This window comes from Dermacentor variabilis, chromosome 5 (assembly GCF_050947875.1).
Source record: "Dermacentor variabilis isolate Ectoservices chromosome 5, ASM5094787v1, whole genome shotgun sequence".
NCBI lineage: Eukaryota > Metazoa > Arthropoda > Arachnida > Ixodida > Ixodidae > Dermacentor > Dermacentor variabilis.
This window is the reverse complement of record NC_134572.1, coordinates 191,917,133-191,941,812: the sequence shown is the minus strand read 5'-3', so window position 1 is coordinate 191,941,812 and position 24,680 is coordinate 191,917,133. Positions and strand designations below refer to the sequence as shown.

Genomic DNA, 24,680 nt, shown 5'->3' with positions numbered 1-24,680 from the left:
CGTTTCAAACCATCAATAGCGGGCGGCCATTTTGCTTTCTACTTTGACGATCGCGAAAACTTCGGAGCATGTTCAAAAATCACCAGCTGGCAGAAAAAAGTGAACTGCTTTGAAAACAAAAGAACAGTTCTCCTTCACATTCGATGGCACAGTGTGTTCGTCAGTGGCGTGGAAAGTCTAGAAACCGGCACTTCAAACCATGTTAGCGGGCTAACGATGCCTAATGGGCATGGTACAGAAAGAGTTAAGGTGGTTAAAAAAAGAAAAAGAGAAACAACAATATTTGTTTTCAGCTGCTATCTAGAACTCCCTTGCTTGATACACATCGCCTACCTTATGTAAAGTTTACGCAATGTTTCTAATAGTTCAATTTTGTTCACGTCGCCTACCTTTTGTAAAGTTTACGCAATGTTTCTAATAGTTCAATTTTGTTGTAAAAGTGAGTGGTTGTGGCTCCTGTTTCCTCTTCAGTTGTGTATTTATTTTCTTCATTTTGTGTTCAAGAGATCCATTCAGTGTTAGGGCTGCATGTGTTCCCATTTTCTTGTGAGCACTTTGTGCAGTGATTGCCATTGAATTCAACACAAATGACTTAGTTGTTACGTAAAACTCATTTGTTATTTTCTTTACTTGTTGTATAATGAGATACCTGCCATATTTATTTTGCTTGTATTAGGAAGAAAACTGCACATAGGTGCAATGTAGGTAGTCATCCATGATCATAGTAGGAACAACCGTGCTTATAGTTTTTCTACTTTGTTAGGCAAGGCTATAGGTGTCCCTTATAATACCTTAATGTGCCTCGAAACCTAATGAATGAACAGCATGGCATGCCACAGCATGGATTCTAGAAGGTTAGCTGAAACATATATACTGAACAAGAACACAAAGCACACTCATGTGCGGTCAAAACATTTGCTAGACCAACATTGTTCGTGCAAACCTTCCGGTGTGCAGGCTGTGCACGCGCATGGTGACGTGGACGAGGCGGCGGACAATGCCCGGGATGCCCTACAGGAGCTTCTGCGCACCCTGGAGTCGGCAGCCACTGAGGCTGGTGTAGTCACGGGCCTCGTCGAGTCTGTCAGCAAGGCCATGTACCGGCTGGAAGAGCGCTCCACCATCACCATCAGTGGCTTGCGCACCAGTGGCAGGTATGCAGTGGCCGTGACTCGCACCAGCTTAGATGACGCAATGCGGCGCCATGCTAGTCATTCAAAACTCTGTGGAGCATTTTAGTGCGATGAAGATTCTTGGGGTGCCTCACGAACTTTCCGGTGTCCATCTATCTGTCTGTGTACCTAACCTTTTTCCTGCCCACTTGGGTGACTGGGTAGTCCATCGGTCACTGTGCTGAGGGAACCGGGTATGAAAGTAGCTTTCGGACCAGCTGCGGTCACTAGTATGTGCCACTCGACATGTGCTGCTCTTCAGTGACAAAAAAGTTGTTCAAGATTTCTCCAGTACTGGGATCGGAACCCGCGTCATATACATTCAGACAATGTTGTCTGAATATATTGGGTAGAGGACCACTGGCCCAATACAGTGCCTATCGAAGCATTGGCACTGCAGTCATTTTTTTCTCTAAACTGGGATCGTGTGACGTCGTTTTCCCACGGCAGGATTTAGGAAGATTATTTTATTTTGATTGTTCATAAACGGGGCACCTTGTTGTTGAATAGTACTGGCTTTCATATTAAAACAGAAAAGAAAGTTGTGCGAGGCCTTCTAAATGCATTTTGGTACGTTCATCATGGAATATATCCAGCAAAAGCCGGAATTTGTTTTGAGATTGGTTGGATTGTTCATTTAGAAAGCAATGACAAGACCTGGTGTCCGTAAAAGTAAACTGATCATACATTTCCAACAACCAACATACATATATCCATATATCCATATACATACATGGTCATACATATCCAACAACATTAAATAGGTTGTTTTCAACTGTTGTCAGTGTTCAAGACATGGCTGGGTTGATGTTTGTGATAACGTTTGCCTTAGTAAAAAAAGAAGAATTTGACTCAATTTTAATGGGAAAGCATAAGCATTATATGCCCCATTACACAAAAGTCCATCGTAGTGGGTGTGACTGAAAGATGATGCCGAAAATGGCCGACGGAGCAAAAATTAAAGACTCATAAAAAGTGCTTGGATTGACTTCAAATTTCTCAGGGAGGTTCCTGCAAACAAAGTAAATAATGTCTTTGAAAAGAAAATGGGGTACATTTTGGTCTGGGTGGTAATGAAACCCGGGCCTCTGGGGTGCTAGACGAACACACTTCCCCGATGCCACGGCGTCTCGACGATTCTGGCTCACTAAACATGTGGCCTAGTGCTAAAGGTGTGATGGTGCAGCCATTGGGGAGGAGGAGGCACCTCGTCATTAGTGGTCATTAGTATGAGTGAGTGCGTACGTGGCATTCCAAGGTCCAGAAACAGTATAATGCTTTCGTATTCCCACACGTATAATGTCTTGGCCGAAGTTTTAAAATCTTTTTCATCAGCAGTTCAAACAAAGATGGCCTTGACTATTACATCATCCAAATATAAGATAAAAATCACGCCTCATTGGGCATTTTCTAAGCTAAATACAGCAAATTACAGCAGTACAGTCAACTCCCGTTAATACGAAGTTCACGGGGACCGCAAAAAACTTCGAATTAAACGAATTTCCAATTAAGCACAAAACACAAAAAACAGCACTTTATTTGTGGCGAAATCGAGTATTTTCTCTAAGAAAAATAGTCGGTCATCTTGCTTTGCTTCTTCTTGCCGAATCGCACTGCTGAAAGCAAGTTCTGCAGGCTGTAGATGTGGCGGAACGCTTCTTCCGCGTTACCTTCAGCGGCAAAGAAGCGCTCCGTGAGAGCAAGGCCCGCAGCTACATCGGTAGCCTTAGGTTGCGGCTCGCCTTCAACGTCATCGTCGCTTTCCTGGGTCGCTTCCTGGGGCCGAATAATCTCTACAATTTCGCTATCCGTCAGCGCACCGCACGTTTCAACCGCCTTGTCTACGGCGACGTAATCTTCAAAATTGACGTCCCCGAGAGCATCACCAAAATCAGTGCCGTCAAGCTCACTTGTTGACGCTTCCTCCACTGAAATTTCAGAGGCATCCTCCGAAGAAGCTGCCACAAAACCGCAAGCCCTGAAGCAGTTTGCGATTGTTTCTTGCTTCACACGATCCCATGCTCGCGCCAACATGTGGATGGCACTAAGCAGGCTCACCTCGTACTTTGTGGAGCTATCCATACACAAAATCATGCGCTCGAGGAGGTGCCGCCTGTACAGGACTTTAACATTCTTGATGATGCCTTGGTCCATTGGCTGCAAAACAGCGGTTGTGTTTGCAGGCGAAAATGCAAGGCGTATTGCACTCAAGGCTGGCACATTCACATGAGCACTGCAGTGATCGACAAGGAACAACACCTTGCGGTTCGAAGCAGCAAACTTGCGGTCCAATCTGCTTATCCAGCTCTTGAAGATTTCGGCCGTCATCCACGCTTTTTTCTTCGCCTCATAGTCCACAGGCAGCGTCTTCACGCCTTTAAAACATCTCGGCTTCGCGGCTTTCCCGATCACAAGTAACCGACATCGTTCCGTGCCAGTCATGTTCGCCGTGATCAGCACCGACACTCTCTCCTTGCTGCGTTTGCCCCCAGCACAGTCATCGTCCTTGAATGTCAGGGTCTTCTCTGGTAGAAGCCGATAGAAGAATGCAGTCTCATCTGCATTGAAGATGTCTTCCGGTCTGTATTCGGCGAGATATTCACGCAGCTTTCCGTCCTTCCACGTGGCGCATGTTTGCTGGTTAACGGATGCCTTTTCACCACACACGCTCTTGAAAACCAGGTCATGGCGATCTTTAAAGCGCGTCAGCCATCCATCTGACGAAACGAAGTCATCGATCCCCAACATTGCTGCAAGCGTTCGGGCTTTCATCGCAACGATGTCTCCGCTGAGAAGAAGTTTGTTGCTCCTGGCCTCCCTAATCCAAACCAGCAGAGCCTTCTCCAACTCTGGGTAAGCACCGGTGCGCATTCGCTTCCGAGAAGCCTTGAACTTGTCGTTCTCAAATGCATCCATTATTGTGCGCTTGTTCTTGATGTAGTTTGAGAGCGTGTTCGGCTTGATCCCGTACTTCCGCGCTATGTCTTGTTTGTCGGCACCTCCCTTCTCAACTTCCTTCAAAACCTCGACTTTCGTTGCCAGGTCGAGCGTGCGATAAGAGCCACGGTTTGCCATGGCTATATACTGCGCGACTAGGTACCCCGTGGAACAACCTAGCCTACGAGCTTCCCGCACAAAGGCGCTCGACCAACAAACGCCTCGACCCCTCGACATACACTGCGCACGCTACAAGACTAATCTCGCACTTCGGCTTCCGCCGGAGGTGATCGCGGAGGCCACGGCAGCCGTAGCAATGAATAATCGCGCTGCTCCAAGAAGGATGGCGTTGCGGGCGGCTGCGGTGGCGATGACACCAACGCGGAGCACGGAACTGTTGCAACACTTGAAAAATTGCACATTCTACCAAAGAATGACGGTCACCTCGAGGATCCCGGCTGAAAATTAACTTCCAATTAAACAATATTACTGGATGAGGACTTTGAATTATCGAGCAATTTCTTCTATAGGATTGCATGCAAAACTGACGGGACCAGCACTTCACTTCTAATTAACCGAAAATTCCAATTAAGCGGCTTCGAATTATCGGGAGTCGACTGTATATTACGACGTTCCTTACAGGGTGTTACATCAAGTCACCAACGTTACAAATGAAATTGAACTAGTCGTTGAGCCTGCACCGTCTACGTGATTGCCATCTGCTATCGTGCACCTTGTGATACTTGAGCTGTACGTGACAGCCCCTCTCATTTGCCCTAAAATGCGCCGGGTCAGCACTATCTCCCGGGGAAGTGGGGGGGGGGAGGTGAAGTGACACGAGACAGTGAAGGGGCTGCTATTGTCGGTCGGATAACGGCATCGAAGTGGACAGAGGCACGCCAGAGCCTTGCATTCGTCACTGCTGCTTGTGGCTGTTTTAACCTTGTATGTAGTAATTTGCAAATACATGCCATTCCCAAAACAATATCGTCTGTGTTATCATGTGAGAACAAAGAAAACTGCGCGAGAAAAGGACAAGACAGAGAAAGAACCACACGACACAGGCGCAGACTAACAACTGGTTTAATGCTCCAACGCCACTGTGAGTGCAACTTGAATACCTATACGATTGTAAGTCGACTCGAATGTAAGTTGATCCCCCCATATCGCATGTGACAGGGAAAAAAACAAGAGCATACCCGAGGGCGCATTCGATAACAAAAATTTATTAGTAGCTGACATGGTCGCTGGACAACTCATCTTCGCTTGTGCCATCGTCCTCACTAGTGCTGCCATCGTAATCGCTGCTATGGTCCCACAACGCATCGTCATCCAGTGAAATTTCACATTTGGCAAAAACCACACCACGACATCTTGTGGAACAGCAGCCCACGCCGAATGCACCCAACCACAAGCAGCCATCAGGGAGGCTCTTTTGACAGGTCTGCTTTGCGTAAGTTCGTGGTCATCTGCCAGAGAAGTTCCGTAAAAGGCGAAAATCCGGGCTTGCTTCATGGCCATGTTGCACTTCACTGGCAGGGACTGGTCACGCATTTCAGTGACGTACGCTGCAAGCTTGGCCTACAGCTCTGGAAAGTGTCTAGACTTCAGCCCGTGGGAAATTCTTCACTTGCTGTCACAGTTGAAAATATTGCTTTGCTGCAGTCGCCACTCTCGCACCACCCGTTCAGAAACATCAAACTTGCGGCCCGTGGCGCAGTGATTCGTTTCTTCGGCGTTAAGGATGGCAGCCCTCTTGAATGCTGCTGTGAACGAGCGCCAAATGTTTAAGAGGTTTGGGGCACTCATGACGACTGAGGAAGCATGGTAGTAGCACATAGCCGGTAGTCAAGTCGAACGCATCAAACTAAGAGCTACAGGGAAAGAGAAACACGTAAGCAGTGTCTGGTCTTCCATGAACTATCGATAGTCCCCATGTACTCCCTGCAAGCGCCGTTCTGAGGGTGCCGCCGCGAATGGAACAGTGGCACTTCCAACAACTATCGACCCCCCCGCCCCTCCGTGAGTGTTGGGTGCACTGTAAAATTGTCAAAAATGTTGAAAAATCCTTCCGAAAAGCAAACAAATGCATGAGATAGTGAAAAGCTATGGGCAGGGCCATAGAGCAAACATAAAATTATAACTACATTGTAGCCCCCTTGATATCTCGTTGATCTTGCTTTTTTGGCGGTGCCATGTTTTGGTTCTAATTGTAAGTCGACCCCCCCACTTCAGATATTCAAATTAAAGAAAATTGGTTGACTTACAATCGTGTAAATACGGTACTTATGTAGGCTAACAAAGGGGCTTACTAATCCCGATGGCTCTGCATTGCACGGCTGTAAAATTTACTGTTACAGAGGCTCATTGACCAACAATGTTTCTGGTAAGTTAAGGGAGATGGTACTAGTGAAGGCAAGGCGCAGAAGACCAGGACTCAAGAAGAAGAACACAAACGACAGGACAGGCGCTGGTCCTGTCGTTTGTGTTCTTCTTCTTGAGTCCTGGTATTCTGCGCCTTGCCTTCACTAATTCAAGCATGAACCAACTAGCCCAGGCAAGAGTTTTACTGGAGATGGTACACTTGAAAGCCAACTTTCTTAATTACAGATGGCTAACTCAAGGGGGGGACGTGGCAATTGAAGTGGTCAAATTGTCAAAATTTTTGATTTTCTGATTAATTTTTTTTTGCGATCCACGGACCTTCATTTACCACGTGGCGAAATGTAAGAAAATACGCGGTAGAAATAGAAAAACAGCACTTTCCTAAAGTGCTGTCATCAAAAATTGTGACAGAATAGGGCTTCGTAAGGGCCCCGTCTCACCGCGGATCGCCAGACTATTCGTTGACGCAGTGCCGCCATCTTGTTATCATCGTAAAGAGGAGAGATCGGAGCTAAAGATTGCTGGAGCGACGTATTTATCCACCAAAAAATAAACCGGCAAATGCAAGCCAAGAAAAAGCAAAGGCGGCATTGCGATTGGGTCCAGATTGGGCGCTCCTTTTGGCTGTTGTATATTTGAATTGCTGACGAACCTCTTTCCCGTGCATTTGTGCAGCAGCGAACTGCGCGTTCCGATCAACGTGATTGACAATAGTGGCAGCCTAAGCACGTTTTCTGTGATGAGACCCAAAGGAATCAAGTTCCGAACAACCCACTCGTACGGAAGACCACGAAAGGCGTGGAAAAGAGGGAGGAGACCACTCGTACCGCTCGTAGAGTCGTCTCCTCTTGTTGACAAGGCATGACCGGCACACGTGGGTGACTGGGAAAGCGTGCCCGCATGCGGTGCTGACGACGCGACCGTGGGCTATGGTGAAGGCGCATCCGCGAGCGATGGTGACGGCGCGTCTGCAAGCGATGGTGACGGTGCATCTGCATGTGGCCACGATGGCAACGCAACATTGGCGAAGCAGAAGTATTCGCGTCACATATTCAACTGCAGATTTCAGCTGCAACTCTCACTAATAAAGAGGTTGTGCAATGAGAGGCAAGAGCGGACATTTTGAATGTGCTTTCATCTACCTCTGCACGACGGATGGATGCACAATGATCAAAAAGGCAACTAAGGTGCACGAAACTGCTGCAAAAAAAGCGAAAAACTACATCAAAGTGTAAAAAAAAAATGTGTCCTCACAGGCAAAGGACTACATCCCAGGGGGGTTTTAGGTGCTCAAAGTAAAGATTTAAATGTTTACAACAAATGAAACATTGAGCTCCATTTTCTCAGCTTTCATTTTTTGTGCAATTGCTTTCAGTCATCCCAGCGCCATTTCACAACGAATGAAGACAAAATCATTATGTCTTTTGCACTTAGATCCTGAAACATTTGTGAGTGCAATAAAGCTGTCAATTTTTAACTGCACCTCATAAAAAAAATTTATAATGGGTTTTGTGCAAAAGTCATTAGACAATATGCATAGGAAAGCAAGAAAGATATTTTTAGGCTCATTTCGGCATTTAAAAAATAAACCAATAGCTTTACTGCACAGAATAGGCCTTTTCTTATGTGAAAATTTTGGCAAACTTATGTGTAATTAATTAATTTGGGCATGCCCATTAGAGGCTGCCAGTTGTTGTAACTCGAAAACTAGCAGACAGCACAAAGCTAAATTCATTTATAATATCAGCATAAAAAATCACACATGCTTGCCAAATTTACCAATTTATTCCCATAAAAGAAAGTTTTCATCGCCACATTCCTCCTTAAAGAAATTTGCACACTTTGTGTATTTTGATGTGTTCATTCCAAAAAATGTACTTATTTTTGTCCTAGGACAAACAGTTCCAGATATGCAGCAGAAACTGGGTTGTTTGGTTTGGAGAAAAATTAGCATCTGTGGAAGGAAACAAAACACAGTGACTAGGATATAAAAATAATCTAGAATTTCTAAGGTGTGCGCTAAGGTATGAACCAATGTCCTAGTTCAATTTGAACTAGAGTTAGACCTATCAAAGCTGTCTGAAAAGAATGCCATGTTTGTCATGTGGAGCATATGACTTAGTAAAATATTTTGTCAAAAAAGAAATACTGCGCTAAGATTGGGCTTAGTGCACACTCTGTGCATTGAGCTTTTAGGCAAAAGATGAATTACAGTCAACTATCGTTACAGCGGACCCTGATAATCCGACAAAAAAACGCCTATTTTATCCGAAGTCTGTAATATCTGAAACGCCGCACTTCTGAAACTTGTGTCGCATTGTCTAACAACTTTATTGCAAAAAGTAAGTGATGTACCTCAAAAGTAAAAAAGACAACAACAAAACATAAGATGTCGCAGTTTCCGCCGAAAGGTGAAGCATCGATTGTGATAGCAAATTAAACAAGATAAGTGCGGTAGCAGCTGCAAGTGAATTGACCTTTGTGCTGTCTCTTGCTTCAACGTAAAATAAGCGTCAGAAGCACAGCACATATGAAACTACCTGCACTGGGCGCACTTTGTCCACATCTCAGATCACTTTGAAAATACAGCAACCACGTGAGTGCGCCCTTTGACCACACTGCAGATTGCTTTCAAGATGCGGCGCCTGCACCGTAAGCAGCAGCCGCCACCGGAGGAGAGGAAACGCACCACTGGAGGAATAGAGAAGGTGGCGCGTTTCCACCTCGCCTTCCTCCCTCACGCGCAGGATATTGAGCCACAATTGTTGGCTGACCCTCGCAAGTCAGTTGTCAGTCCGTATCGACACGGCAAAAGTCCGTTTTATATGCCCGATTTTGAAATAAGTTGCAACTAATTTCGTCCACTGAAGCAGATAGTCCGTCATAGCGTGGTTAAAAGCGAACTTCATTGCATTAATAAAATGGGTAGAACAAACTAAGGCTGAAATATGATACGTTATATCCGAAAGTCTGGTGTATGCGGATCCGCGTAGACTGTTTTTCTCTCCGAAATTGCAAGTGAGTTTAGAATTTGCGCATCATTCAGCTGCAGGCATTGCTGCGGCATGGGTCTCATTCCACACGCTCCACACGCAGACTCTGCGGACTGGACGGAATAACTTGCCCGGAGGGACGGGCGAGAGAGCAGTCTGGCCGCAGCACACACACTGCCTGTGTCGACAGTGCTAGTGCAGCGTCGCTACATCGCTTTTGCTGATCGCACTAACGTCGAATTTATCGGAGATGGATTCTGCCGGAATTTCTTTTTCTCTCTAAATGTCTTTGGATCATTAATACCCTGTAGAAGACCATTGAACTTGTCTAGGACAGCTCCACTTCCCTTTGCAATGCTTGGTACCATGATATACAAGTCCAGTCAAACAGGCATCTCGGAGATAGCCGGATGACCGCTTGGAAGGCCTTGGTATCTAAATGAAGTTGATGTTTATTTGCCCATTAAACACATAGTATATAGTATCTAGTATATTATATAGTATTTAGTATGACATAGTATATTGGTACAGTGGTTACACAGGGAGCATCGGGTGCTGTGCCTATGGCGCACTGCGTACAGAGCAACTGCCACTGATCAACTTCTTGTGCCTTGTGCGCAGCCTGTAATTAATGTGCCCACCTGCACATTGCTGCTGATGTTCAAGGATAGCTAATATTCCATTGCACGATGTCTTTGAACTGGCACTTCAGCTTTGTACGTCTATAATGAAAAGTATGCAGACCAGCAGTTCTGTGAGAAAACTTTTTCCTCGACGGTGGGGCCTGTAATCTGAAACTGAAGACTGCTGTTCAAACCTGGTATTGCAAACATCGCTGTGCATTTGTCAGCTTCAAGTTGTCAGTCTTAAGTTGCCACGAAGTTCTTTCTTTTTTTTGTTTCTTTTTCGCAGAGCACCTGGTCTGCATAGTTTTGTTCATAGGTGTACATAGAATATGTTGTGAATACTTGGAATAGAAGATAATTTGACACGGTAAGTTCTCAGGAAACACATCATAATACTGTAGTTTCATGCATATAACACAAATTTGTTTTGTGCATTAAATTATAAACATGAGAAAGTGCCTCACATTAAGTTCGAAACCATCCTGAATATAAGGCAGGAAAGTCCCCCTCTCTCCCACTCGAATATCATGCTTCAAAATGCAAGCTCGACCACTAGGCCATGCTGGAAAGGCGACAGCTCGGTGTCCTTGTGGGGAGCAATCGGACAGAAATGCGAGAGGGAGCATGTGCCTGTCGTTAAGAGAGTGCAGCAAAGTTGCCTGTAGAGGAGGCAACTGTGCAACACATACGTGTGAACCTTTCTCCACTGTCACAGTGCTTGCACATGTGGTTTGAGTCCGGCTCATTGGGCTATTCCATGATGTTGTTTATCTGCCCAGCAGGTGCACAGGTCCTAAGCAGGCACCTATGTGTGCATGCCTTCCCATAGAGGATGTGTATATCACCGTCCTAAAGTGTTTTATTGTTATGCTGCAACTAGTGATATTACGCACCTTTAGTCCACATATAATAATAATTCTAAATTTTCTGAGTCAGGAAAGATAAAAGTAAGTTTTGTGGTAATTTTCTCTGGGAACTACACTAAAGTAAAACTTCGCCAATTCGGCCCTCGTTATATTGAAAAATGCTGTAATTCGGGCTCTTCCTCTGGTCTTGGTTAGCATATGCATTATTTAATGAATTAATGAGAGTTTTATTCCTCTAAATCAGACATATTTGGCCGCACACCAGTTAATTTGAACAACTCTCGAAGCTCAGTGAGTACGAAGTGCTGAAAATGTGTGACGCAAAACAGCAAAAGCGGCGCTAGTTTCCAATCGAAACCAAGCAGCATCACCCTAGCTAGCAGTGGAAATCGTACGAGAACAACAGGAACCCCAGAACGATTCTTGCCTATTCGTGCATTTATAACATTTAGTCTTGGGTTTACCGCCACACACAACACCACATTGCCAATTTACCTTCATCTCTGCATGGTCACCATTCATGATCGTGTCGATAGCTGCCGCAGTTTTATGCACAGCGGTTGTGGCAAACAGTAGTTTCGCTTTGACTCAGTGCAGTGGTTGCGCATGATGTCGCAAACATGGGGGACAATCTGTTGGCGAGCAGCTCACTGGTGAAAAAAAATAATCGGGATGTGTGTGCAATAGTGAAAAGCATATCTCGGATGAAGACTCACACTGCGGCTGCACCGTGAAGGAAGTCACAAATCAGTCACGATATGACGAGAATTGCAGGTTCCAGACTGCTTTTGCATAAAATAGAGACATCAAGATTTGCCGATTCATTCAGTAAATAAAAGAGTGTTGACGTAGCAAACATTTGTTTATTGTTTTTTGATAACCTCGATAATTCAACATTCAGTTAATTTGGACATTATTTTCAGACTCATGGTATTCAAATTAACGAGGTTCTGCTGTATCACACTTTCCTTATTTCTGTACTAGTGCATGTTCATTTGCATGAGAATCTTTCAGCGCAGCTGCTTCTGTTAGCAAGTCCAGTAAATGGGCCACATTTCAGCTTGTCCACCAGTGTTGTTTTGCTTTGGGCTCGTTCTTCAACAGCTATGGTGGTGGTGTGGTGGAGCCGGAGCTGTCGTACGTGGACTACCAGACGCGCATGGTTCGGTCGGCCAAGGAGGTGGCCCGAGTGGCACAGGACATGGTCACCCATGCCAGCCACGACCCATCCCGCCTCACACCACTGGCTGCCGACCTGTCGCACCACTATGCCGCCCTAGCTGGGGATGCTCGAGGGGCCATGGCCACCAGCACCAGCGTGGAGGTGTGGCAGCCTTTCGTGGGCTCTTGTGATGCAATTCTTTGGGAACGTTGCCCATTTTTGTGGTTTGTCTGTCTCTAAATGCCAGCTTTGACCGCTGAGTAATCCAATGGGTAGAGCATCGGGCTGCTGTTCCGAGGTAATTGGGTTCAAAACCACCTGTCAGGCCGACTTAGGCCTCCAAATATATAACACTGGGTATTTGCCACTCTTCAGTCGCAAAACAACTAAAGAACTATCCTTTAAAATTTATCCAATGCTGGGCGCAATCAAAGCTGCATGATATATATTTCCACAATCTTGTCAGAATATACAGTCAATTTTCAGTCTTTCAGACTCCCTAGGGGCCGCGAAAATGTCTAAAAAATTGTTCAGTCCAAAAAAGTTATTGCATGTTTTTTACAGCCCCCAAAGGCTCAAATCGCCACATGCACCATCAAAATAGCCCTGAAGGCCTGCCAGTACACTTATTAGATGTGTCGGTGCTTGTACTGCTACAGGAGGCAGCGGGGGCACTGCATGTATAATTAAGGAATGCGATACTGTGACCTATGACAGTGGCCCCTTTCCACTCTCAGTATGCTTCACTGCAGTGCATTGTATGTGCTTAAAGGGCCCTTCACCAGGCCTCATAGCAAATTTTGGTTATACGCTGGAAGTTGTTAGGGAGCGTTCTGCCGAAAAAAATTTTCAAATCGGCTTTAATAGCCGAGACAGAAATATTTCAGTGCCGCTAACCCGTGATTTCAGCAGGCGGGCTCCACTGCCAAGCAAGACGCTCTCTCCACTCACCCTGTCTAGTCGTGCACCAAATTACTTCTTTCTCGTCCTCTGTTCTTGCTCTGATCCAACAACGGACGCTTGCTGCCTGTAATTTAGTGTTGGCCGAAGGTATTTAGCCATAAACTTCATACTCATCATGGAAACTACCTTCCTAGCATATTCTTTCCATCATGCTTCATCATCACCATTAGTGAGGCTGCACATTAATTGGCCATCTCCCTGTTGCTATTTGTATAATTTAAGTTTTGCAGTCACATACAGGCTTTGATTAAGGAAATGATTTCTGCACAACTATGCAAAGTGGGGAGTGATTGAAAGGGAAAACCACCCAAAGGAGACCCACAGCTCAGAAGAGAAAACCCACACGAGTTTGTCAGAAAGCTTTGAATTTTAAGAAATAATCGTCCCAATTCAGGATGGTGTTACCGAGTTTGGTGCCACTAGAGTACTTGCACTGCAAAATTTTCTTTGTAAAAGAAGCACTTTTTGTTTTGTTTCTTTTCTTTTTTTATTTTGTAGTTTCATGCAACATTTTGTACAGCATTTCAGTAGCTATATAGCTATATAAGAGAGGGAAATCAAGGACAGGCTAGCCACACTAATGGGCTACCCTGCATAGAGAAAAGGGGATGAGTGATTGAAAGAAGAAAAAGGCAAAATGAGAGAAAGTTCACGGGTGCTGTTGCAGACCCTTTGCAGAAGCAAACATCCGGAATACATGGTCTCGCTCCTAACAATCCCTGAATTCAGGGGTGTGTGAATACTGAATGGTAGATTTCAATTTCAATATATTGAATATATCAAGCATTAAGTTGAATCAAGAAAAAATGCTGACTATCGAATCGAATATCGAATATGTTGAATATCGAAACTGAACACCAATGAGATTCTTAGTTTAATGTGTACCTTTGTTTTATGTCATTATTTTACTGCATAGAAAGTTTTGCTTCCCAGTTTTCCTCCAAAATACAGAGGGGCTTTCCCATCTTTACGGCATGTGGATTATCTTAAGGCCAATCTGCACAACATACGAGACCATAGACTGTGCATCATGTGACTCGATCACCAATATGCGCATTGTCATTGTCGGTGCTGTGCAGGACAACCATGATCGATGTTGATGCTAAAGAGCAGCTAGGCGCCCTTTCGTTGTTAAGTTCAGTGTTATTCGCCACCTGTCAAAGATTCTTAAATCAGGAAGGTCATGGCAAGTTCGTGCACTGCTTCCCTCCCTCCTCGTCGATCCACCGTCCACGTAAATGTATGCAAATGGGCAGTTGGCACACTAGTCACATGACACTTTCCCGCCCACCATGTAAATCCAAACCTTCTCTTGTGACACATTGCTCAAAGCTACAAAAAGAGGCTGATGTGCATCCATGAATGGTGTCGGAAACGAGAGGTTGCTGTACGGAGTGTCACTATGATGGCAGCCATCTGTGAGCAACTTTGTTGCCATCCCATCCACTTGCTTTCATTTGCAAGGCAGCTTGTGGCTTTCCTAGTGTCGCACGGGTTCTGCGAATAAATCTATGTTGATTCGGCACCGAAACGTGACGCCTGGCGAAACAGCGCCAACGGCCTTGGCAGCAAGGCTGTGACATAAATTTTCCACTGACCGAATGGGGTAATGGGCCGCAAGCCGTCGCAGAACGCTTGCCACTAATATGTTCACACAGGTGTCTCATCAGTGATCGTTTCCGAGTTTACGCGTGCGGGTTAGATTGACAGCTGTTGATACAATGTTAATTTTGTCGCCATGTCACGTACCTTTGTGTTTGGCCGTGTATCCAACACAACCTGTGGGCCTTCTGGTGGCCAATTGGCATGATCTTCGCTCATACTTTAGCACTCTCCAAAATATGCACTGTTTTTGTTGGCGTTCTCTCTGTCCACGTCGAGTTATTATTTCGATCGGTCCCGTCAACCTAAATGAACCTTGTACCGACAGAGGTGGTCCCGGTCGATAGAGCACCGTTCTGTGAATTGCAGAGTTCGGGCGCTGTATGTGCGGTCCCCACATTGTGCCGATGTCTGGGAGCGCGTGCAGTAGAGTAAGTCTGACACTGCGTAAGCTGGGGCGGCCGATCCCTGGTGCATTCAGTGCTCCTTTTGCGATGAAAACAACGAAGTGAGACGCCTTTGGGGCATTGAGCACGAGAGGCTCCAGAGCGCACACGACGTGCGGTATAGCCGGAGTCTCTACACCGAATATACCGAGTATTTGAAAAATCAAATAGTAGATTATCAATTCACAAATCAAATTATATACCATTGGATTTGATGATACTCAAGTATTCGCATATCCCTACCGAAAAGCTATTCAATTATTATTTTTTTTTAGAATCAGCGAACCGGAGAAGTCACATGCTATAGAAGCATCTTGGGTTTTGAGCCCTAGTCTGTTGAACATCTGTGGTGTGTGCAGGTTCCCGGACGCATTCGTGCCGGGGTGCAAGACCTGGGCAAGGCGTGCATCAGCCTGACCAAGTCAGCTGGCGCTTGCCAGAGCAGCCCCGGGGACATCTACACCCAGCGGGAGCTGGCCGAGAACGCCCGCTTCGTCTCGGAAAAGGCACGTCTCCAGCTGGAACAGTTGAGGAAGGAGAGTGGTTATGCCACTGGTAACACCATTGAGCAGCAGATGTGAAATCTCGCGTCCAAGCGGGCATCGAAAGGCTCAATTTCATGGAAATCATAGAGGAAAAAAAGAATTTCTTTGAACAATGAAAACAATGCAGATACAGGAGCAGGGCATCACTGGGTTGACAACTGCACTTTCTTAAAATTGCAGTTCCTACAAGGAAAAGAAAGTGTGCATACAAAAAGTCAGAGGGCTGATGTGAAGATAACAGTGAACAAGGGTAGCGAGGGGGGCTTGTTGGTGAATTTTCAGGAAGACTTTTGGTGCAGCGCGAAACGTGACACGGGCACAAGAATTCACATATAAAAAGACAACACATAGCACTTGTGTTGTCTTTTTATATGTGCCTTCTTGTGTCTGTGTCGCATTTCGCGCTGCACTGAAGTCTTCCCGATAACAGTGAGCAATCTTGAAGAAAACTAATCTAATTTTGCATTGCAAGGTAGATATTCAAATAATTTTCTTTTCTTACCAAATTTAATGAAACTGCACAGTCTCGTTCAGTCTGCGTAGTCTGTACTTTTAAGGCTTTTGCTACAAGGCTAATATTCACCAGTGGCGGGACAATTTCAACAGTCTGAACAGTAGATTATAGGGTTGCCGCCCCTGAACAAACTATTGGTGTGGGAATAGGGAAATTTCGTGTTGAATCAAATTTGAGTCGAATTGTGCCAGACAGTGTTGTAAAAGCCCTTGGAGACTGGGGATGCAACACACAGTGTTGCAGTTACACCGAGAGCACCTTTGTTGCACAGCCAGCTGCTGGTCGACAGACCTCAACGATCGTGCTGCAGCATGCAGTAAGAGTGTTTGCGGCATTGCTGCAGGTGTCGCACATCATGGCAGCCCTCCAGGCCGGCTCGCGAGGCACCCAGGCCTGCATAAACGCAGCCAGCACTGTGAGCGGCATCATTGGCGACCTGGACACAACCATCATGTTTGCCACCGCGGGAACGCTGCACTCGGAGAAGGAGGGCGACCAGTTTGTTGACCACCGGGAGAACATCCTCAAGACGGCCAAGGCCCTGGTGGAGGACACCAAGACCCTGGTGGCCGGTGCAGCGTCCAGCCAGGAGCAGCTGGCCGTGGCTGCGCAGAATGCCGTCTCCACCATCGTGCAGCTGGCTGAGGCGGTCAAGCTGGGTGCAGCCTCGCTGGGCGCTCACAACCCGGAGGCCCAAGTGCTGCTCGTCAATGCCGTCAAGGACGTCGCTGCGGCCCTGGGTGACCTGGTGCAGGCCACCAAGGCAGCCTCGGGCAAGGGCATCGACCACCCGGCCATGGCACACCTCAAGGACTCAGCCAAGGTGCGTGTCCTTGGTGCAGGCCCCATTGTGTTAGAAAGCTGGCGAATGCACTCGATGCAGCACTGACACAAAGTAAGATGCATAGCAGGACATTAGCTGACTCACAACTAAGCTTCTTGGTCTGCTAGTCACACAATGCAAGTATGCATCAGGTAAGCTAGACTAGTCGACATGTACATGTGCCTGCAGTATACCCGAGTTTATTGTCACTCGCAGCTCAGGTATGCTTGTGTGATGCAAGTGTTTCTTATCGTCCTAATGTGTAAAGCTTCAATGATATTGAGGCTTTCCGCTGCCAGCGACGGGACGATATGACTGTGTTGCTGAGAACAGGACTGCAGTGCTGCACTACCACACACAGCGCATTGCTCTGTGTGTGGTACAGTTGACTTCCGTTAATTTAACCCATACGGGACCGACGAAATTCATTTAGTTATCCGGCGGGTCAAATTAAACAAGGTGCATAAAAATGCCAAAACACATCGCCAATTCATTTGGCAGCATTTGTAGAAGTCGAACGTGCCCCCGAATGAAATGCGTGCCCACTTTCTATGGGTCCAAAAAAGAAAAGTAACATAGAAATTACATTAAGGCTCCTAAACAAAGTAGAAATCTTAACGTGCACCCAATGTTTTAGCAAGAAAATATGTGTTGCAAAATAGCGGCCGTTTTCCTAAACTCAGCTTCGCTGCAGTGCATTTGTGTTATGCGTTAAAGGGACACTAAAGGTTACTATTAAGTCAACGTGGACTGTTGAAATACCATCACAGAAACCTCGAAACGCTTGTTTCGTTCCAAGGAGAGACTTATTTTAGGAGAAAATGCGTTCTGAAGTGTCCGCGTACCTCTAGCGCAGTTCAAATCGCCCGCCCTCCGATCGAGGAGTACTGACATCATGGTCTCATAGTGGCCTTGCGCCATCGGTGAGTAGAACGGCGTCCGCAGACGGCGCTACGGCTTTTCTGCGCAAAACGCAAACGCGCGGCCAGAAACAGAGCCAAGACAGAGCCAACAGCAGAGCGAAAGCGGGAGTATGGTGGCTAGCGGAAGGAGAAACGAATTACGTTCCTCATTACGGCCCACGGAGAGTCCGTTTTCGTTAAACTATAGGCTGCGGCGAGCTCGCAGCGTGGTCGACGTGGTCTATGAGAAGCGACGAGCCTTTTCGAACTCGCAACAGGGCATAAAAATGTGCGAATCGACGCAAAACTCGGCGTAGAAACGTGCTTCGCCACAGCCAGGGCTCAATACGACCCAAGCTGGCACGACCCAGATGTCGTTTCCCGCACCGCCACCAGGCGCCGCTACTATACCTCAAATTCCAGCGCAAGACGCCCATAAGCTGGTACTTCATTCTATGACGCTAACTTCGACGCTCGTCGCAATGGACCCTGACACCGACAGATTGGCTCGCAATGGTGGGCTCAACTTCAGCGATTTGAGCACCGACGAGCGCGACCTGCTGCTGAGGGCTCGCACTGCCGGCGTCGTTGCGTACTACGACGGCGGCCTCGACACCGGCTCTGAGGAGCGGGAAAGCAACGAGGGCTTCCCACGACATCACATGGACGTGGCATTCTCGCTGCTTGTTCCAAATGAAAGTTTCGCGAGCCAGCAGAACCCTCACAGCACGACACGATAATGAAACTACTGAAACTCCAAAGCGTGCGCGGCGCAGAGTCGAGCGCGCAGAGTCGAGCGAAAACGAAACCTTTCGAACACCCATATTACTGAAGGGTAACGTCAAAATGTTATTTTTTCTTAGAATCGAATAGACATAGCCAAGTAGCATTTTTTTCCGTCTTATAATCGAATGAAATAATATTTTTAATACGAGTAGTTGAGTATTAGTAACACAAATTATGAGGAGTCCTTTCGTCATCGGGCTAGTACCGGAATGTCGCTGGGGGGTCTCAAATCGTGTCATGCATTTACCTCAATTTCTCGGTTACTAAAGCTCTGTTCGCGATTATATTGACGCCTTAGACGTTCTAGAACATTGCTCTACCACTTTAACTTGAGTTTCTGGTAACCTTTAGTGTCCCTTTAACAAACCTTGCGAAGGCTGTTTTGGTTTCGTATCCAATTACACCACGCAGCCAATTTTTGGCCCAATTTTCATAACAAAAGAATGTGAGCGTTAGAATCGAGTAAATACGATAATCAAACATAGTGAGCTGCGGTTATTACTTGAAAAATCTTCTAGGGCAGGCCAAAAATAGGTGTTTTTGATGGGATATGATGTATGTTCAATGCTTTCACTTTCCCCCTAAGCCCCGCTGAGACAAACACTATGCTAAAGGGGTCAGTATTGGGGTCACCATAGGGGTCAGGTACATGCATGCTGACTGACCCATTTTATAATCGAAATAGGAAATGTTTTGGCTCGTAGAAATGCATGGATGCCAGCCGAAACCTGTGGTTGGGATCGAATTAATAGAAAAATCAAATTAACCAGTGTTGACAGATTTGCTGTAGTAGCCCTGTTTTCAATCATTGAAGGTGGACTAAAAGGCCTTGGAAGCCATTAAGCTTTTCACATTAGGAGGAAGAACATGTGCATCAGCCTGTTTCTCTGACTGATGAAGACCTTCATCACATGTCGAGTTAAGGCAGTTTTTTTGCTTCCTCATGCGCATCTGCATTTCTAATGATTTTGTCAGCATTTCTTGTTACTAGCCTACTCTTTTTATCTGTCCAGCAAAATGTGAGTGAGCAGATGGCCTCAGTTTGATACCTTGACTTCATACAACAGTGAACAAAAACATTTGGTTTGAGGTCAGCTGTTGAGAATGTTGGTGCTGCTTTATGCCAGACTGCTAGCCTAGGGCAGTAGTGTCTTGAACACCATCATTCTTTATTCGCACTGCATAGCCCACCCACAATGGAGCACCTGCGTGAGCAAGCAGTTTGTGTGTTGCGACACCACGTGCCCGAGCACAGGGGGGTCGAACCTTCCTGCACTTAGCCATGTCCGGGGAGAAGGGGGACCTGGGGGTTTAGCCAATGCCAGGAGCTTGGACCTTGATGGCCCCTTGGCAGAGGGGACACACCCGTTGACTGTGTCAGTTGTAACGACCACATTTCAGTGTATTTAGGAATTTCCGACACTGCCGATTGAAACTGCTTCCAGATACATGTATAGCAAACATATTTTAATTACCTTACTGTTACCTTACCAGTCATCTTATATTACCTTACCAGTAAGCTGGTTGCGTGCACAATGAACGCTTCTGTGGCAGTGCAGGAAAAAAATGCCGCTATGTTGAAATGCGAGAACCAATTCTTTTTTTTCTCCCCGCACATGGTCCTCCGCTCGCCCTGCTTTCACAGAATTTTGTCTTTGTCAGTACGTTGGCACATCGGTTCTGCGGCAGGGCCCCCCGCCGTGTAGGTGGCGTCTTGATTAGTTAAGCACCACGACTACAGTAAAAGCTTGTTAATTCGAATTCTGCAGGGATGCTGCGAAAATTCGAATTATATAAAATTCAAACTAATGAAAGTCATAGAAAAAAGTCGCTTGGTTAAGGCGCATATATAGTCCAATGTAGCGTGAGCGCGTTCACGTTGGCGGGAATGTCTGTAGTTTGAAGCACTGGTGCAGCCAATGTAACCGGACGTGGCCAATACGGCCCGACATCGAGATGGCTGTTGTTCCATTCGTGTGTTCGTCGCACTGACTGCGCCTACCCACAATGCATGGCACGAAAAAGAAAGGTGCCAACGCCGCTTCATGATGGTCGCAGACAGCTGTTCAAAGTGACGCACAGGTTGGGGATTGTTCTGCGCATGCTCCGAAGAGAACAGCCGACTGTGTAAGTGTTGAAGTGTAGAGGGGACGGCATTTTGGCTGGCGCAGCACAAGTGCTGTTGCATGACTGGCCGCACGCAGCGTGCGCCGTCGCTCGCCGCAGGAAGTAGAGCTGTGCTCTAAAATTCACTCTCGAAATGCATCACAACCTGCTGCGATATTGGTATCTGTTGTACTTTCGTAGGTGCACTGCCTGCATGCTGCTGAGTTCCACTATATACATAGGTGGTGCCCAAACAACTATCCCAGCGATGCATTCCTTGTAATAATGCAGTAATAGCCACGAATCTCAAAGGCTGTGGTTTTTGGTGCCACGAGCACTGATAAACGTCATGCCCGCCGTGTTATAGACATTACATAACATTACAACAACGTTACAACATTACAGCACCTCGTAAATAAAGAGCAAAGCCTCCAAGGTTTAATATGAAAAAAAAAGGAATAAAAAAAGACGCAGTTTCACTCAAAAGGCGGAGCATCGATTGCGATACCAAATTAGCAGACAGCCGTATGAAGTAAGGATAGTACTTTTATCGGTCGTATCAACTTGTGAACATTCGCTTGCTAACTAAAATGCTAAGCATTGTGTTACCGCGCACAGCAAACATGAACACATCACACCCGATGACTATGGACATTCGCTGTGAAAACACTGAGGTGAGAAAACGCGGCAACAGCAGTGAGCGAAGTGACATTCGTGCTGTCTGTCGCTTCAGCGCAAAGTGAGCGCCAAGAACACACAACACACACAACACTATGAGCCACCGCCGCAACTAGACTCTGCCTCAACCCAAATCACTCCAAAATACGACTGCGCAATCGCGTGCAGCCTCCACATGTTCAGTTGCAGCCTAAGAAAACATCCCCCACCCCCCCCAGCTGGCGCTTCGCAACGCTGGATACCTCACGCGCGAGAGAAGACAGCGTGCTTCCTCTTCACATTCATCCTTTTCGCACGGGCGAGATTGAGCCGCAATTGACGGCTCCCCTCGCACACTTTCACTCGCACATACGCCGTAGGGCGTGCAGCGACGATGTTATTGCCCTTTGACTTCATACAGAACCTCATGGTAATACCGACCCCCATGCCGGCGGCAGAAAGCAGTTGGAGTGCCCATATTATTGCTATCACAATAACTGAATATATTAAAAACATGCAGCACCACGTCTGCATTTTTATCTTGGAAGGTCTTGAGAGAGGGAGAGAACCAACCTGCAACAGATGACCGGAGATGGAAAGAGCAAAGCTGCGTGGTGAAGATCATCACCAACGTACTCCCGCATGCTAGCACTCTCCCCATCTACGTTGGCTAGGAGTTCGAATTATCGGTGGCGGTGTGGATTTCTGTGTGAATTAGTGGGATACATTACATACATATTGCTTTCAATACATTTTTGGACGGACCTCGGCAGCTACTTCGAATTGTGAGGGTACCAGGCTGACGCCAGGTGGCGTTGAGTCGCAGGCACGGGACGGTAGGCAACGGTATGCGGTGGGCAGGGAGAACATGGAAGGCGTGGTGCACGGTCAGCATGTGGAAGCGCGCGACAACGAATTGAGTGTGTGAAGTAATCGGCGGAGCAAGCCGCGTGCGGTGCAGCGGGACGAAACGCAGACTGTGTGTGTGTGTGCGTGTGCCAAGGATTTCCCGAAATAAAGAATGTACTTGACAAGTGGGGGCTCGTCCGACCGGACCTAACATGGAGGACCAAGAATTGTCTAGTGCCACCCAGCCAGTTGCGCAGCCTCTCCTGCCTTCTTCAGTCGTCCAAGGACTGCCGGCTTCAATGTACTTGACAGAATTATCTGAAATTTCAAATCAACAAGTTCTGTATTAACAAGCTTTTACTGTATTTACACGCTATGTACATGGTCGAAAATTCAACGTATCCATCAGACATCCCATGCTGAGTTCTCGTGAAGGCAATGAAGGATCGAACATAATTCTCTGGTTGTCGTGGCTGAGAGTGGTGCTGCACATGGCTGCATGGCCTTGTGACACGAGGTACACAAAATAAGTGGACGCACATGTAGGTGACACACGGTTGTGTCGTCAATGCTTGCGTCGGTGTGACGGCGACGCCTGCAACCTGATAGGCATTGGAAATGCGCTTGAGTATTGGGACTGTAGTTATGCACTTGGTGCATTGCTCACGCATGCCTGGGTGGCGTGGGCATCACTGCGACCGGAAAGCGCGCAGTGACGCTAGTGGTTGGGCACGACCAATGAGGGGTCATGAGGGCACACGCTGGAGATCACTCGAGGCATACTCGGCTGTGCGGGTGTTGACCTTGGGCATGTGGTAGGGCCCGAATTTTGAAAGGGCTTGGCTTTTGGTGACGCAAGTTGTGGGTGCTGAAGCAGAACACCTTGAAAGTCGACTGTAATGGTGATGGGCTGGGTGTGAGGCATGTCACCCTGGTGAAACGTAGTCGACTGAGGCAGCTCGGGAAACTTGGGAGGTGCGGGGTGAGTAAGGACAGGACCTGGGCACAGTCTTGGTTGACTTGCGTTTTTGGGAGGCAGTGCTGGGAAGAGTCTGGGAGCTGTACAAAAATCAGGTGGAAGATCACAGGCTTGTGCAAAACACGGTAGAAGCAAGGGGTGGTTGCCATTGGGGTAGGACTCAATAAAGCTGGCGCTGTGGTGGACGAAAGTAACTGGAGTTGTGGCTTGACGGCAGTGAGAATGTGTCGCGGTACTGCCAGTTCTGGTAGGGCCGTAGGGCCAGCACGATGGTCCGCAGCGCATGGTAAGCCTGAGGCCCGGGAGGTGGGACATCACAGCACAGAACAGGTGGGAACATTGCTGCCATTATTTGGTACTTGTCCTGCTATGACGTTATGCTATGGATGTACAAACATGCCTCCAGTCTGCAAAGCCAGATGGTAGGGCTTGCAGTCCAGAACTCGGGGAACTGCGGTGGTTGAAGGATGCAGTGCACGGAGGTTTCTTTCAGTTGGAACACCATAATCATAGACGGTGCCACGGCCTCAGCTGACTCGGTGCTTGTTGAATGCGCAGTGGAATCTTCTGGAAAGTGATGTTCATGGTCCTGTGTCACCACTGTGCCAGTGCAGGAAAAAGATGCTGCCACGTTAAAATGCAAGAACCAGCTCTTTATTTTCTCTCCTCACACACTCCTCCACTCATGTTGTCTTCACGGAACTTCGTCATTGTCTGTGCATCGACACATCGGCGCTGCGATACTTCAAACCCGATCATGGTAAAAAGAAGGCTTATAAGGCTTATGTGAAGTACCAAAGACAGAAGCGCAACGAAACTGGGTACACGGCAGCGCTCGCCTTGCTCCAGTCCAACCGCAACGATGATACGGCCTTCAAGATAAGTGAGTGACTGCCACATGCAGATTTTAGAAGCCACGAAGAAAGTCGGTCGCTGTCAAAGCAAGGCAAGGCATACAGCATAAACAGCACGGCATGGAGCATGCAGTGGCACCTGCACCCCGGTGCATTGTCGGATGCCACGATGTCGACACTCTCATTTTCACACAGTTGTCCATGCGGCAGTATGTGCATTATGCCTATTTTAACGATTTGGAACAACCATTCATGTCCTTCCACCGTGGGAACGACGGTCGCTTAAGCATCACTATTATTAATGTCAATATTTACGTGACCTGAATTGGCAAGAATGCTGCTACTTGAGCCTCCGCCACACAACGTTGCAAAGGGTCCGTGGTTACTACGCCATTATCAGAAAATCACGATGCAGCAACACTTCATTTAAGCGTTGCTGATTGCTGATATTCATTCACAGTGACATTCTGCTTTTTGAACATGAAATTCCTTTTTGCTTGAACCGATATAGGT

At 47.0% G+C, this 24,680-nt stretch overlaps 1 protein-coding gene across 5 annotated transcripts in view; it reads left to right on the top strand.

Annotated features, from left to right (window-relative positions):
• rhea (Talin_middle and talin-RS domain-containing protein rhea) overlaps positions 1 to 24,680 on the top strand; it is a 439,862-nt gene that overhangs the window by 308,975 nt on the left and 106,207 nt on the right. For all 5 annotated transcript variants that reach the window (XM_075693866.1, XM_075693865.1, XM_075693867.1 and 2 more), the window contains 4 exons: positions 958 to 1,154; positions 12,084 to 12,303; positions 15,512 to 15,658; positions 16,555 to 17,034. In XM_075693866.1, coding sequence (XP_075549981.1) covers positions 958 to 1,154; positions 12,084 to 12,303; positions 15,512 to 15,658; positions 16,555 to 17,034 — 1,044 coding nt within the window. The remainder of the gene's footprint in view (positions 1 to 957; positions 1,155 to 12,083; positions 12,304 to 15,511; positions 15,659 to 16,554; positions 17,035 to 24,680) is intronic.